This window comes from Cynocephalus volans, chromosome 7, assembly GCF_027409185.1.
Source record: "Cynocephalus volans isolate mCynVol1 chromosome 7, mCynVol1.pri, whole genome shotgun sequence".
Taxonomy (NCBI): domain Eukaryota; kingdom Metazoa; phylum Chordata; class Mammalia; order Dermoptera; family Cynocephalidae; genus Cynocephalus; species Cynocephalus volans.
The window spans coordinates 132,006,274-132,020,810 of NC_084466.1; the positions used below are offsets into that span (position 1 = coordinate 132,006,274).

The 14,537-nt window shown below is 48.9% G+C and overlaps 1 protein-coding gene across 5 annotated transcripts in view; it reads left to right on the forward strand.

Annotated features, from left to right (window-relative positions):
• PAX2 (paired box 2) overlaps nucleotides 1-14,537 on the forward strand; it is a 76,245-nt gene that overhangs the window by 20,833 nt on the left and 40,875 nt on the right. For all 5 annotated transcript variants that reach the window (XM_063102310.1, XM_063102305.1, XM_063102307.1 and 2 more), the window contains exons 4-5: nucleotides 10,041-10,126; nucleotides 11,697-11,816. In XM_063102310.1, coding sequence (XP_062958380.1) covers nucleotides 10,041-10,126; nucleotides 11,697-11,816 — 206 coding nt within the window. The remainder of the gene's footprint in view (nucleotides 1-10,040; nucleotides 10,127-11,696; nucleotides 11,817-14,537) is intronic.

Genomic DNA, 14,537 nt, shown 5'->3' on the forward strand with positions numbered 1-14,537 from the left:
ACAAGTTGGAGTTTATAAAATCAATGGAATTTATTGCACATCTACTTGGCATTTAATAATTCTCTCATTTCCACATCCCCCCACCCACCCCATCCTGGCCATAGGCAGAGAGATACATAGGTATACAAATGCACATTTATGCACGTCAATTCTGGTGTACAGACCAATATGTAAACACAATTGTGATGTGAGGATTTCAAACATGCTGGGAAGGGAACAGTCAAGGGTGTGGAGTCTCACCATGGCTTACATACTTGACAGAAATAGGCATAACTTGGCAGATATTTATGAAGTAGGGTTGATAAGTATATCCACTATTATAAATCTTGGATCAATGCATTTGAGCAGACATGAATATAAAGATACACTAATCAGAGAAATAGTTTCTAAAAACAAAGAAACTGAGAAACACATCTATATGCAGTACATCATATAATCATGTACTTGATTTGGAAACAAGAAAGAGAGAGAGGGAAAGGGAGGGAGGGAGGGAGGGAGGAAGGGAGGTAAAGAATTTGAAAAATCTACCCCCAAAACTTATGAGTGCATATAATATACACTGAAACCTACAGCCACTTAACCTAAAATTGTAGTTCATTTGTAACACAGACATGATGCTTATCAATTACAACTACGGCACTTACACAGGAAATCACAGAATTTTAGAATTCTGTGTATTTAGAATCACAGCCATATGCAATCTCGATTAATTGTCTACATATACATTTGCTCAGGTTATGGATGTGAAAAGATGAAGAAAAAGTTTTTTCATGCCTAAATTGTTAATAAACACAAAGAAATATTAATTTAGAAGTTTCCAGAAGAGGTCATATGGTTCAATCAATAGACATTGGAGTCACAGACCTGGATCCGAATTTGGCTCCAGTGTTCTTGAGCATGTGACTTGGGCAAGTTGCTTGGCCTCTTGGTTGTCTCTTAGGTAAAACAGACAGCATGCTTATTTGATAGAGTTGTAGCAAGATTTGAATGAGGAAATGCATTTGTTACAATGCCTGTCATATAGTGAGTAGGAAATAGATGATAGTTATTACTTTTATTATTATTGTACTCAGCTCTCCTATTTAGGCCTAGCCTCTCATAGAGTCTACCATCTGCTCTTGATATGACTGATTTATTCTACCCAGAGGTGAGCAGCGTGGGTTCTGAAGTGAGACACACAAATTTAAATTCTACCTCTGTTACTTTACAGCTGTGTGACCTTGGGCAAGTTACCTAACCTCTCTGAGCCTCAGCTTCCATATCTGTAAAACAGGGATAATAATATTCATAGGTAATTGTGAGAATTAAATTAAATAGCCTATGTAAAGTGCTTAGCACAGTGCCTGGTACTTAGTGATCATATGTCAGCCTACTGTGTCACTTAAGATTACGTTATTGTTATTAATAACATTCATTTGTTATTCAACACACATAGCTATATAGTACTTACATTATGTCAGGCACTGTTGCTAGGTTCTGGGAAGACAGTGGTGAGAAAAATAGACATGACATGTGCCCTTGCAGAGCTCAGAGTCCAGAGGAAAACTCAATATGACTCGAGGAAGCAAGAAAACATGGCTTTAGCTCTGTGCTAGACCCTGAGGGGAGGAGGGGAACACAGAGAAATAGATAGGAAAGAGAGGGTAGAGCCAGATTGGGGAAGATTTTGAAGGTCAGTCTGAGGAATTTTAAATCTATCCTGTAGGTAATAGGAAGCAATTGTGGGGTTTAGCCACATCGCGTTCTCTCAGGAGACCAAGGAGACTGCTGGATTGTTTTCGATACTGGAGTAACTAGGAGAGAGGTGGGAGGGCTAGAGGTGGCGAGGCCAGGCAGAGGACAGAAGGCCCTCCGTCTGCTGCTGCCGAGCTGTGCTGCTTTGAAGGCTTCCTTCTGCTTGCAGAGGGAGGTCAATGTGCCTATAGAGGGACAGGAAGGATGGACAGGTGCAGAATAGGAGACTTGAATGAATCCAGCAGTGAATCTACAGCAGCACCCCGTTCACCATTATAGCAGGCAGTCTCCAAGCCTCTGGGGCCTCCCAAGCAGGACCATGGGGTTGACAGCTGGTAGACCCCAGCTCTAGCCAGAAGCACTGGCAGATGAGGGCAGGGCCGGTGGCAAGAGGAGCAAGTCTGGTCACGCTCTGGGTTTGGCATGCACTGCAGACTGGTTTCCAAATGGTTAGTTAAACACATTGCCCCTTAATTTTTAAACCTATGCATCTCTTGAAGTTAAATCAATCCATATGCTTACCATTCATCATATAAACCATCACTATTGCCCCCTTGGGCCAGCCCCATGGCCCATCTAGCCTGGTAAATTGTCTCTGGCCTGGGCTCCCAGGGACACATGGTAGAAGGATTATCACCCTCAATGCCAGTCTGAGAAGGCTAAGTTGATGCAGAAAATATGCCTGATATCTAAGGAAGCCACTGGGAAGCTATCATCCTGGAATGATAAAAACTATTTTGAAATTATTTTTACTTTTAACCTATAGTTTAGTTGCCACAGAGGAACGGATAACTTCTTACATTTGGGGTCTACGACAGTGGCGTCAGGATGAGCAGATGGAGAGAAACGGGGATCGACAGAGTATGAGGAGGAGCTTTCTTACCGAGAGCTCCTCCCAACTCTCTCAAGGATCCCCTGTGTAACCAGAAGGATGGTTTCCTGGCCCCCTGGCTTAAGCTAGCCTTCTCAAATATTAGAGAGTTCAGAAATTCTGATTCAGGAGGTCTGAGGTGGGACACAGGAATCTGCGCTTTAGCACATTCCCCTGGGGATTCTAACATGGGCAGTTCAAGGACAATAGTTTGAGGAAACCCTTCTTTAATCTTTTGGGTAGGGCTTTCATTTCTTGGAGCTCAGTTATGACTTCTGAGAGGCTATCAAAAAGGCAGAAGCTCTTGACACATTTGGGAAAACGCCTGGTAACCTGGAACCTGTGTGTTCCAGCTATGTCCTGCAACAGCCAGAGTGGAAGGTCCTGCCCACAGCTCTGAAGAATGGCCTGACCCTCATCTGTGGCCATTTTCACAAACAGAACGCTACCAGACATATGGTCAGTTGCCCAAGCTGAAACCTGCAGAGCACATGAGTGAGCATGGGCAAACAACTCTGAACTTTGCACAAACTGCAAAGCCAGAGCCACAAAAGCAGAATGTGTGCTTTTCGGGCTTCCAGTGTGGAGGCCACGTGCAGGGTAGACTCTGGGTCCTTCAGGCGCCTGTGGGGAGGAGGAGGTCAGTTTCAGTTTTTCAGTTACTGGGGCGTACAGAGGGGAGATTCCAGTTCCTTAGAGTTTTCAGGAGTAGAGACCATTTTCAAGAGAGGTGAGAATTTCCTGGATGGTCTGTGATATCTCACTGGAGGTGCTGCTGTGAGAAGTCTCCAGAGATTTGTGCTGCTGACTCGCCTGGGGGCCAAGCCAGAGATACGTGCCTGAGATAGGCAGCTCTCAACGCTTGAGTTGAAGCAACTACCTGCATTAGTTGGGCAAAATATCCTTTGCTGAAGCAAATATAGTTTGGTCTCTAGAACGATCGAGTTTTTAATACCCAGGCAGTATGAAGTCTCTGGAGAAGGCCCCACCCACCACTTGTCTGGCTCAGCGGGCAGTGGGACCAGCTCATCTGAGACATTCTCTTCCCTGGAGTCCCTTTGATTTACCAAATCAGGAAAGACTTTCCCCATACCAGAGATTAAATATCTTCTGCAGAGACTCTAAAGTGGACAGTTTACCCCAGGACAACTTAAGCTGATTTATACATGTATATAATGCATGTATGTAGATACCTGACATCTTGATTCTAAGACCCTTTGAGAAAACCAGTGATGATATGACCAGGCTTGGAGCCAGCCTGCCATTCCTCTAGGAAGTAATTCCAAAGTTTGGAAGACAGTCTATTCTAGGCAACTGGACAGGATTTTGTGGGGACATGCTTGAAAATCCCCTGTATACATATGGTCAGCAGTTGTTTTCAGTGGGTGTTAATACTCCCATTTTCTAGTGAGGAATACTGAGGTTCAGGGGAGGCCCTTACTTTTCATTTCTCAGAATGCAACAGAAAAGGGACTAAAGATAGAATCCAGGAGTTTAGATTCTGGGCTTTTGGGACTCTCTCCTCTGGAGGCAGTGTAGCTTAGTAGTTAAGGGTTTGGGTACCGGGGATAGTCAACCTGAATTCAAGTCCCAGACTTGCCATTTATAAAATGGGTGACTTTGGGCAAGTTATAATGTGCCTTATCTGCAAAATGGGTTGTTATGAGGATTAAGGGAACTATCTGAAGCATTTAGAAGATTGCCTAGCACATAGTAAATACTCAGTAGACGCTTTTATTACTGGCATCTCTGCTGAGGAAGCATTGCTCCTAGAAACTCTGACTAGCCTAGTCCTGGAAATGCTGCCACCTCACTCCTTCCAAGGTGAACTGTCTGAGGTCACCTCAATGCTAATAGGACCTCTTCTTGTCTCCACCTCAGGGGGAGTTTTTGCACACCATTTATTATCATATAATAAAATGCAATATAATATCATACATAATATAACATAATATGATGGGTAGGTTAACTTGGAAACCCTGAGGCGGACCGTGGATGGATGGATAGATGAATAGATACATTTGTACTAAGTATACATACATTATATCATTCTATTGATTTGTAAAAAGTTCCCGGTCTGCCTGGCTGTAATGAGATTTTTGAACTTTGCGTGGCGATCAATGAGAGGAATATTATTGGCCTGGAGAATTGATATACCTGCTCTCAGTGGCTTGTTCTGCTCCCAGGCTGCCCCGGCCCCCCAGGTGTACGATTCCAGCAGACACTTAACCTTTTTTACAGTGTCATCAGGCTAAAAGGAATCTAATAGTGACACAGGACTTGTGCTCAGCACTCTGCCACTATTGCTTTCCTGTCACAAATAATTTATAGTCTTCTATTTCCATCCCTGAGCCTGCACCCCAGCCCTGCCTCCCACTTTCCCCCAGCTCCCAGGAATCAATAAACTCACATAGCCACAGTGGGACTTCAGGGTGCAAGGAGACAGACAGACCGACAAAGAGAGGGGAGAGAGAGACAGAGAATGAAACACAGAGGAACGAGTGAGAGAAGAAGAGAGAGTAGAACTAGAAGAGGAGTAAGAGTCCCTGGTGCTTTCTTAGAAGGCCAAGAGCTTCTTTCTTCGTGAGTTCCACAGACTGTTAATAGGAGACTCATACATGTCTTTCGTTCTAACTTACAGAGCCCAGGAGACTGTTTTGATCTCCAAGTTCGTGGGAGGTTGAGGCCTCCCAGGAATTTAACCAAAGAGGAGTGACCTCATCACAAGACTCATCATCCATTGCTCTAAAGCCCTGTCACAACCCCCTGGTATTTCTTGGGTCCTCTGTGGATCCTTCCCAGTGCCCCAGATGGGACTTGGTCCTGTCCCCAGTTTGTCTTCCTGAGAGTCGGATGCAACCTCCTTTTGGGTCAGGCTATGTCCCCTGCTACTGCTGTATCCTGTCTTCTTAATGCTCTTCCCAACATCTTGGTAACACCTGCACTGACCACGCTGGGGCATTTTAGGTGGGGAGGCCTCCTGTCTGCACCTGGCTCAGCCCCTAAATTGAAAACAGCCAAGCCTAGGGATCACCCACAGGAATAATGATACTAGTCATCATTATTACTATAGCTAGCAGTTATTGAGCCAACCATCATACTGATCATTTTATGTGGATTATCTTATTTAATCCTCACTACAGTCCTGTGAAGTGCATAGTAGTGTTATCTTATTTCACAGGTGAGGGAATAAGAAACTGCCAAGGGTTTCCCAGACAACCAGTAACAGAGCTGGGATTCAGACTCTGGCAGACTGAGCCCAGAGCTCCTACCCTTATTTCGTTCGCTATATTCACACCCTTGTGAGCGTGGGAGACTCTCAGTGCCTGGAAGTCCTCATGCTGGGCCTGGCCAAAGTCCCAGAGGTCCCCAGGAAAGAGTTCTCCTCTGAAGTGGTGGAGGAGGAAGCGTCCTGTGAAGGAAAGCATGCCTGAAGGAGAAGTGGGGAGTGGGCACCCTGCAGAGCAGTCTCTGTGGAACTGGGAAATGACACCTCCCAGCTCCTGTGTAGAGAGGTGTCTTCCAGGGTCCCAGCTACACCCTCCAAGGATCCATATCTGGGGACTTGACCTTCCAGGCTAAACCTGCCTGGGGCCATGGAGAATGCAGATGTGTCTGGCTGTCTCATGAGGCTAAGAATGAAAATGAACTGGAAAGCGAGGAGGAATGTGGGGAAGTAGCATCAGGGAGTCATCCTAAACAGCTGCTTTCCTTCATCCTTTAGCCCCTTGTGATAGCCCGTGAGTTGTTGGGTTGTTGTACAGGATGCAGGTGGGCAGTGGATGACCATAAAGTTTCCATGATCCCAGTTCTTAAATTCCCCTAGATCAGCTCTGGAGACTGGCAAGTGCCCAGTGCCTGGGATCATGGATGGACACCAAAAGCATTAGTAACTCGCAGCAGGCACCGTGCCCACCTTTCTCCCATGCACCACCAAGCTGCTGTCAGGGAGTAGTGATTTTTCCATCACTTCCTGTCTCAGCTGAATCTGCACCAGTGCCACAGGGGTCAGAGGGTCTGGGTAACAAAGATAGAAACTCCTCAGGCCTGTCCAGTTATCTGTCACCCAGCCCCAGCCCTGGGGTTCCTTTAGTCCAGAACTCATCAGCCCTCAAGCCAGAGCCACCTGCCAGCCCAGTGAGACTCCAGAAGCTTTCACTGCAATGAGTTAGGAGCAGCCACTCAGCATCCTTCTGGACTTTTCTTGTGGATGAGGCTACAATGCCCTCAGCTACTGTCCGATTTTCCCACTGTAACTGTGCTCCGTAACTCTCCCCTCAACTCTTGGGAAATGACCTTACCTTCTTTGCTGAGACCCACAATAGCTCCTTTTTGAAGTGTTTGGCCACCTAAAATATGCCTCTCTGGCTAACTCCTCCTCTCTACCCTCCGCTCCATTCTCTCCTTGTTCCGCCTTGCTCTATGCATCATCCGCAGTCTTCAGGCAACTTCAGTCTCTCCCTGTTCACTGGTTCTTGGTCTTTCTTACCCTAAAAAGCCTACCCTTCACTCTGCTGGCAGGTCCATCCTCTGACTTTCACACCTTTCTCTCCTTTCCTTTTCTACAGACTTCTGAAGGCGATGGGCTACTTTTACTGCCTTGCCTACATTTCCTTCCTGCTCACTCCCTAACTTCCTTCTGTCTAGTTCCTGCTCCAGATGCTTTGCTGAGACTGCTCTCCCCAACATCACTAATGGCTTCCAAAATCTCCAAATCTGTGCCTGTTCTTATTCCCAATTCCCTTCAGTCTTTGTGTCACTGTTGGCACTGCAGATTGTTTTCCTTGAAATGTTCTTCTTCATCGACTTAGGTGAAACCACCCTATCCTGGTTCTGCCATTTCCTGTGTGACCAATTCTCTGCCTCCTTTGCAAGATCAGGTTCTTTTCCCCAGTCTCTGAAAGTAAGTGTCCTCCAGTATCCACTCCTTAGGGCCCTTGTCCCCTTCAACACTCCTTTCCTTGACAATCTTCTCAATCCGTATCTGCTGTGCCAGCTGGCACATGGGCACATCCACCCAGACATTCCCCTGCCACCTCAAATGCTGCATGTCTAGGGCCAACATCACCACTTCCCGCCCAAACCAGTCACCTCCCTGCACCCCTGTTCCTGCCAAGGAGACATACCACTAAGTTTCCAATTACCCAGAACTGGGTTTTTTGTGTTTTTCTATTTTAATTTATTTTTTCATTGTACATGTTTATGGGGTACAGTTTGTTGTTTCAATACATGCATATATTGTATAATGATCTAATCAGAATAGTTAGCATATCTGTCACCTAACCATTTATCATTTCTTTGTGGTTATAACATTCAAAATCCTCTTTTCTGGCTATCTTGGAATATACAATATAACATTTTTAGCTATTTAGAACCATGGTTGACTGCAGTTAGTTGCTAAATCCCAGCCATTCTGTTTTCAGTGTCTTGCAAATTCTTCTGTTTCTTTCCTGAGACCTCCTATCGCCTCTTTCCAGCATATTGCTTTAATGGAATCAGTTTGTACATGTTCCTTCTAGTTTAGAAATCGTTCATGGCTTGAGACCCTCTAAACCCGGCTTCTACATGTTGGGGGAAGGATGACACAGTAACAAAATGCATAGACTTTGGAGACTGAACCTGACTCTGCCCTAACTAGAGGTGTGATCTTGAGTGAGCTACCTAACTTCGGATGGCTTTGGTTTTCAATCGGCAAAATGAGGATAACAGTAACAATTTTGAAGGTGGTTGTGAGAATTAACAGGAGTATATATAAGTGATGTAAATTGTATATAATATTGGCACATAGTAGATGTTCACTAAGTGGAAACTAGCTATTACCATCACATCCAAGTTTCAGCCTATTTCCTCTTATTTGCTTGCATCCCTGCACTGTTCCTGGCTGGCCGGTTATGCATAACGCCTAAAACAGTGTGCTCACTTGGTGCCTACGCTTTGCTTCCACCTCCTTCAGCACCTACTTAGAATGCTCTCCTCTCCGCTTCTTTGCCCAGCTTAGAATCTGTGTGTGTGTGTGTGTGCACGCGCACGCGTGCACGCTGGGGAAAGAGAACTTAGAGATCCTATAGTCTAAATCCTTTATTTTACAACTGAAGAAACTGAGGCCCAGAGAAATTGAGTGATGAATCCCAGGCTATGTGTCCTCTTCATGGCACAGTCCAAGCTGGGACTCAGGTCCCCTGCTGTGCAGCCTGGTGCCTTTTCCACTACCCTCCCTGCCTCTGATTTCAGCCTTACTCTGCTTTGAAGATCTCCATCAAGTTCTACCTCCTCAGTGGCTTCTTGCCCAGTTCTGCCACTTGCAAGGGGGATGGTTCCTCAGGGTAACTTAGCTCTCTTTGGGTGTAAGTTTTCCCTCTTCAACTTCATTTCCAGCACTGCGAGGCAGGACCTTCTCTCTCTTGCCTGCAAGTATAGATGCTGGTTAGAGCCAAGTTGGCTCATGGCTTGTGACTCACCTGGCTGCTGGAGGTGTGCTTGGCTCACATACCTCTGTGGGGGTAGGAGCAATGCTGTTGGACAAGTTTCTTCCAAAGGCCACAATTTGACCAGTGTGGGGAGGGGAACGTTCCTCAGCCTTGGCCCCAGGGTTCGTCTTTTGCATCCTTGAGGCCTGGGTTTTTCTGGTCACTGGAAAGCAGGCTCATCCCAACCTTGGAATGGTTGATTTGGCCCCTGCCCCCTGAGGTAGGGCACCATGCTTTTCAACCAGGTTGGTAAAGAAAGTGTTATCCAAGTGAGAGCCTAAAAAAATGAGGCCACCAAGCCAGCCGGACAGACAGAGACAGGGCTTTGACTTGTTTGAGGGTTTCTGACTTGCTCAGGAAGAGGTTGCTCAGGGTCTGACATCTGGCAAAGGGGCCTGTGCTGTGTTGTAATCCTGGGGACAAAAGAGTCATTTGTGATCCAGCCCTTCCCTGCACACCTCTCCTTAGTTCAGGATATGGGGAAATCTCACCCTCTCCCTGGACTCTGGAGGACTGTGATACAGTCCCAATAGGCAAACCAGCTCCAAAATGACCTCTAGGTTCTGGTACCAAGAGGAGTTGTGTGTGGTTGAGGAGGGAAAGGTGGACAGCAAGCTACCAGGGTAGTCCTAGCCCCCAAGAAGAGAAAGGATGCTGTGCTCCACTTGATCTGCTGCCCCCAGCCTTGCTACCAGAAATCAAGCTGTAACTTGGATTACGCACAGGGCAGGACAGAATGCAGACTGCCTTCTCCCAGAGCTCTGCTAGGTTGGATCTGCACAGCCAACAGGAGGGAAACCTCATGCCTTGCAGCAGTCAGTCAGTGAATGCAAGGGTGCAGGAAGCAGACAGATGGACAAGGAAGGAGCTGGGGAGCTTGGGAGAGAGCTCTTCCGAAGGGCTGGACTGTAATTGGCTGGGGCAGGAGGGGGCATGTGATGTGTGATGCTGCTGTGATGCTGTTGCAGGATCATCCGGACCAAAGTTCAGCAGCCTTTCCACCCAACACCAGATGGGGCTGGGACAGGAGTGACTGCCCCCGGCCACACCATCGGTAAGAGGGCTCAGGGAAGGAAGCTGGGCCCCACCTAGGGGAGGCCAGGAAAGGCAGCTCTACCCCTGAGAACTGCCCATCCAAATGAGATCCAAAGCCCATCCAGTTTCCCAATCCCTGCTCTCCCTGAGCTCCTGGAGGCTCAGGGTCTCCCTGAGAGGGACTTGCTTACTAGGATCTTTCTCTGCCTCGTCTTGCTCAGTCTGTGGCCTCTTTCTCTCTCTCTCAATCAGTAGTTTTCTCTAGCATTTCTTCTTTTTCTTCTCCTTCCCTTTTTCCTCCTTCTCCATCATCTTTTGTTTTTACCTGATTCCATTTCCCACCTGTTCCTCTTTCTTTTCATACTGACTTTCTTACTCTGTCTTTGTTTTCTTAATTTTTAAAATGGGTCTTCTGTCTTCTCCCCTCCTCTCTTCCTCTTTCCTCTCTCTGCCCTTCCCTGTCTCTTCTCACCTCTCCTCATGCATGGCTCTGCATCTGTTCCCATGTCTCTCTCTCCCTCCTCATGGCCTCTTTTCTCTTGGCCGTCTCTCTTGATCTCTTTGTCTCTATCTTATACACCGTAGTTCTCTGCCTCTCTCCATTCCCCATATTTATTGGTTCATGCTCGCAGCTTCTCATAGACAAGACCCAGGCCTGCAGGGCACCTGCTAACACCCCCTCCTCCACTCCCAATACACACACAGACTGTCTTCCCTTAGGCCAAGGGCACTTGATGCTTCTGTGGCCATAGAGGAGGCCTGGGGTTTGAGGGGCTGGGATATGGTTAAATTTTTCCTGCTTCCCCTCTTGGCAGCTGTCCTCTTCTCTCTTGACCAGCAGGAAGTAGAAATGGCTGGTCCCAGCCCTCCTGGAGTTGGCAGGAGCTGTTGTTTTCTAGGCCTGTGTTACAGCATGTGCTGGGAGGGAGGGTTGGGCCGGGCTACACCTGAGCTGGTCACCTCAGAGTGAATGGGTTCACTAGTCTGTGCCCTGAGGGGGAAGCTAGGAACCTCTCAAGTGATTTCAAGACCAGAACAACTGGGAGAGAGCACTGTGCACTCCTGGAGAACATCAGGACCAGCCTTGTGTCTCCTAGAGAACCAGAGACAGATCTCAGGAAGCCACAGACTAAATCAGGATTAGTAAAGATTCAGCCCAGGAGACGGAGCAACAGTGGGCTGGCGTTTGTTTAGAAGGGTTTGCCGAGCCCTGGAGATTGAACGAGCTGTGCAGATGGCATCCTAGGAGGCCTGCTCTCTGGAACACCACCCAGGTGCTTTCTAGATTGAGTCAGCTTTGGCGTCTCCTGGGCCTGTATTCCACCCCTCTTCAGGAGAGTGAGTGCAGGGCCCCAGGGAAATCTGTAGGTCTCCAGAGAAGGCCTGAGGTTGACTGGTCACCACGTACCACAGGCCGGACAGAAGTGAACAATTGCCTGAACTGCATGTAGCAACGCCTTCCTCCTGAAACCTCAGAAGAAGGTGGGAAGGTGGGCTCCTCATCCCTCCTTCTCTGCCCCCAGCCTTGGGGCTCTGGCCTATGATCACAACTGCTATCCTGATGGCATTTCCTCCTTACTCTCATCCAGTTCCCAGCACGGCCTCCCCCCCTGTGTCCAGCGCCTCCAATGACCCAGTGGGATCCTACTCCATCAATGGGATCCTGGGGATTCCTCGCTCCAACGGTGAGAAGAGGAAACGTGATGAAGGTAGGGAGGAGGGAAGAGGTCTGGCTTCCCCTTTGCATGCTTTGTCCTTGGACTCAGAGCTCCGGTTTCGGCCTGGCCTTGCAGCTGCTCTGCTGTGAGATCAGTTTTATTAGCAAAGCCCAGGTCCCCCCACTGCCCTGCTGGCTCCTGCAGAGAGGGAGGGAGGCTGCTGGTGGGGCCATCAGCTTCACCATCTGCTCAGCAGCCCCGAATGCCTCACCTGCCGCTGGGACTCACCCCATCCACCCCTGTGCAATGCCAGGAGGAGGAGCACAAACCACTTACCTTGGGAGGATGTTGGCACCTGGGGGACAGTTCGTCTCTGACCCCAGGATGAAAGGCCAACCTACTTTGTCCTCACCTGATCCCAACCCATCAGGAGGTGGGAGACTAATGTCATGTGCAGCTGACCCTGGTGTCCTTTCTCTGTAACACTCAGGAGCTGGACATGGGACCTCTCTCTACTCTTCTTTTCCATGAGAGGAGACACCACTCAGGATCCCCCTCACTTCCCTGGAACACCTCAGGGTGCAGCCAGGCTGTCCGGTGGGGAGTTAAAGGAATGGGGCTATAAAAAGGAGGAGGAGAGAAGAAAAGAAATAAGGAGGGACAGAACAGGGATGAGCTTGAGGACAAGGTGTTTTTTAAATATTGTGATGTTGGGGGCCCCTTGGTGGCCATCTGGTTCTTTTCTAATGCATGAGGCCAGGGCCCAGGGCTGGCAGACCCAGACAGAGACACCAGTGTCTCAGGCCTGCTTCCTGCCCCAATTCTCTCATGGTCCCCACTGGGGAAGTGGTAACCTCCTGGCCTTAGGAGAGTGTAGGATTTTAAAGGTATCACCCATGAAGTAGAATCCTCAAACAATGAGCATAAAGCGGTGACCGTACATCCCATTAGCACAGGACAGTCCCAATTTATGCCTGTTGTCTCTGCATTTTGGCCAGTTAGCATTTTTTTCTCTCAAAAATGTCCTGTTTGGACAACAAATTATATGGTCATCCCAAGCACAGATGAGCCCTTGGTGGGGGAGCTTTATGGAATGAGGAGCAGAGAAAAGGGGTGAGGCCTAGACTCCCCAGGCCCAGGCGGAGGGAGAGTGTGTGGGAGCCCTGGCCTCCAGCAGTGGGGCGAGCAGGGGAGAGGCCCGGGCCTGGCACGACAGTGACGACCTGGTGCTGGCTTTGTTCCAGAAGCCCTCATGGCCTCGTTTCACAGGGAAACAGCTTGTCTGGCTCTATTTCTCCTTCTTCCAAAATATCCAAACCCATTTGGCTGCCACGGCCTTTGCCACTCACTAAATTTCATTGTGGTTATTTTGGCGGCAGCCCCTGATGGGCAGGGGAGGCTGTGAAAGGCCCGAAGTCCCAGTTCTCCCTGGGACTTCCCACACTTGGGCCTTAGGCGAGCTCTCTTGAACCCTGAGTGCTTTGGTAGAATCTGCCTCAAACCCTAAGGGTTTCTCCTTTAACCACCAGTTCCTGCATTTTTTAGAGTGTGAGATGTCCAGAGGGTCGGAGGAGGACACTGAAGCCCCTCTGTACTCTTCTCCATTGGAGCTTATACTCTAGTGGGGCGTGAGTCCAGAGAGCAGAAAGGCCCATCAGATAAAGTGTTGTGATGGAGGCCTGGGCTATGGGAGCTCAGAGCAGGGAGGGAGTAGACTGCCAGGAAGGGCAGCCCTTTGAGGAGGGGCCCATGGGATGGATGAGGAGGATGTGCGAAGACAATGGTAGCCTGAAATTCTGTCTGATAGACCAGCCAGCCTTGTGGCTGGAAGGCCCCATGGCAGCAAATGCAGGGGAGCTTTGGCAGGGATGAAAGGGTGTGGGGGAAGTGGGGGACATAAGGCTGAGTAGATGGGCGAGGGCCACAGGATAGCAGGCCAAGACTGATCCATGAGGAGTTTGGGCTTTTATCCTGAAGGCAGGGGTAGCCACTGAAGGTGTCTGAGCAGATAAGCACAGGGCTGGGAGTGGAAAGCTTGTCCCCAGCAGTATGGCAGTGATGGCAGCAGGGGAACATCGCAGGAAGCAGCCAAAGTCTTCATGATAGGAATAAAAGGGCCTCTAACTTTCCTCTTCAACATTTACCTGCTGGGCCTGGCCAGGTGTCAAGAAGGATCAGAGGCCTGCCCTTTTGGGAGGCAGGGGTTCTCTTGCCTTGACTCCCTCTCCTCTTGACCAGCCCCTGGCCAGACCAAGCTGTCCTTTCCCTGGTGGAGGCCCGGCTTATGAGGGAGGCTAGTTCTCCCTGACATCCCCTCCCCCACCCCACCCCACTTGACCCAGGCAAGAAGGGAAAGGAAGGGAGGGGAGAGAGCAAAGGTGGATCTGTCACAGCCCCTCCTCCCCTTCCCCTACTCTGGATGCCTCCAGGAAGCCAGGCCCAGTTTGCATTAGGGAGCAGCTCAGATGATTAAGAATAGGGGAGATAATTATGTGTCAAGATGATGTAGCCCAACTCTGCAGTCAGGCCAAGGTAGCAAAGCAGCTGGCAGGCCAGTGGCAGGAGGTAGTCTCAGGCATGGGCTGTACAGACACCCAGGTGTGTCCTTCAGCTACTGGGTCAGGACTGCAGGCAAAAGAGAAAACTGACTTGGAAGCCTGAGGGGTGTTAGAATGGGACCAGGGATGCATGTCAAGGGACTATGCCCTAGAGGGACTGGAGGGGCACATCTCCCTCCAGGAAGGCCCTTGATGTTCCCTTTGGCCTGAAGCA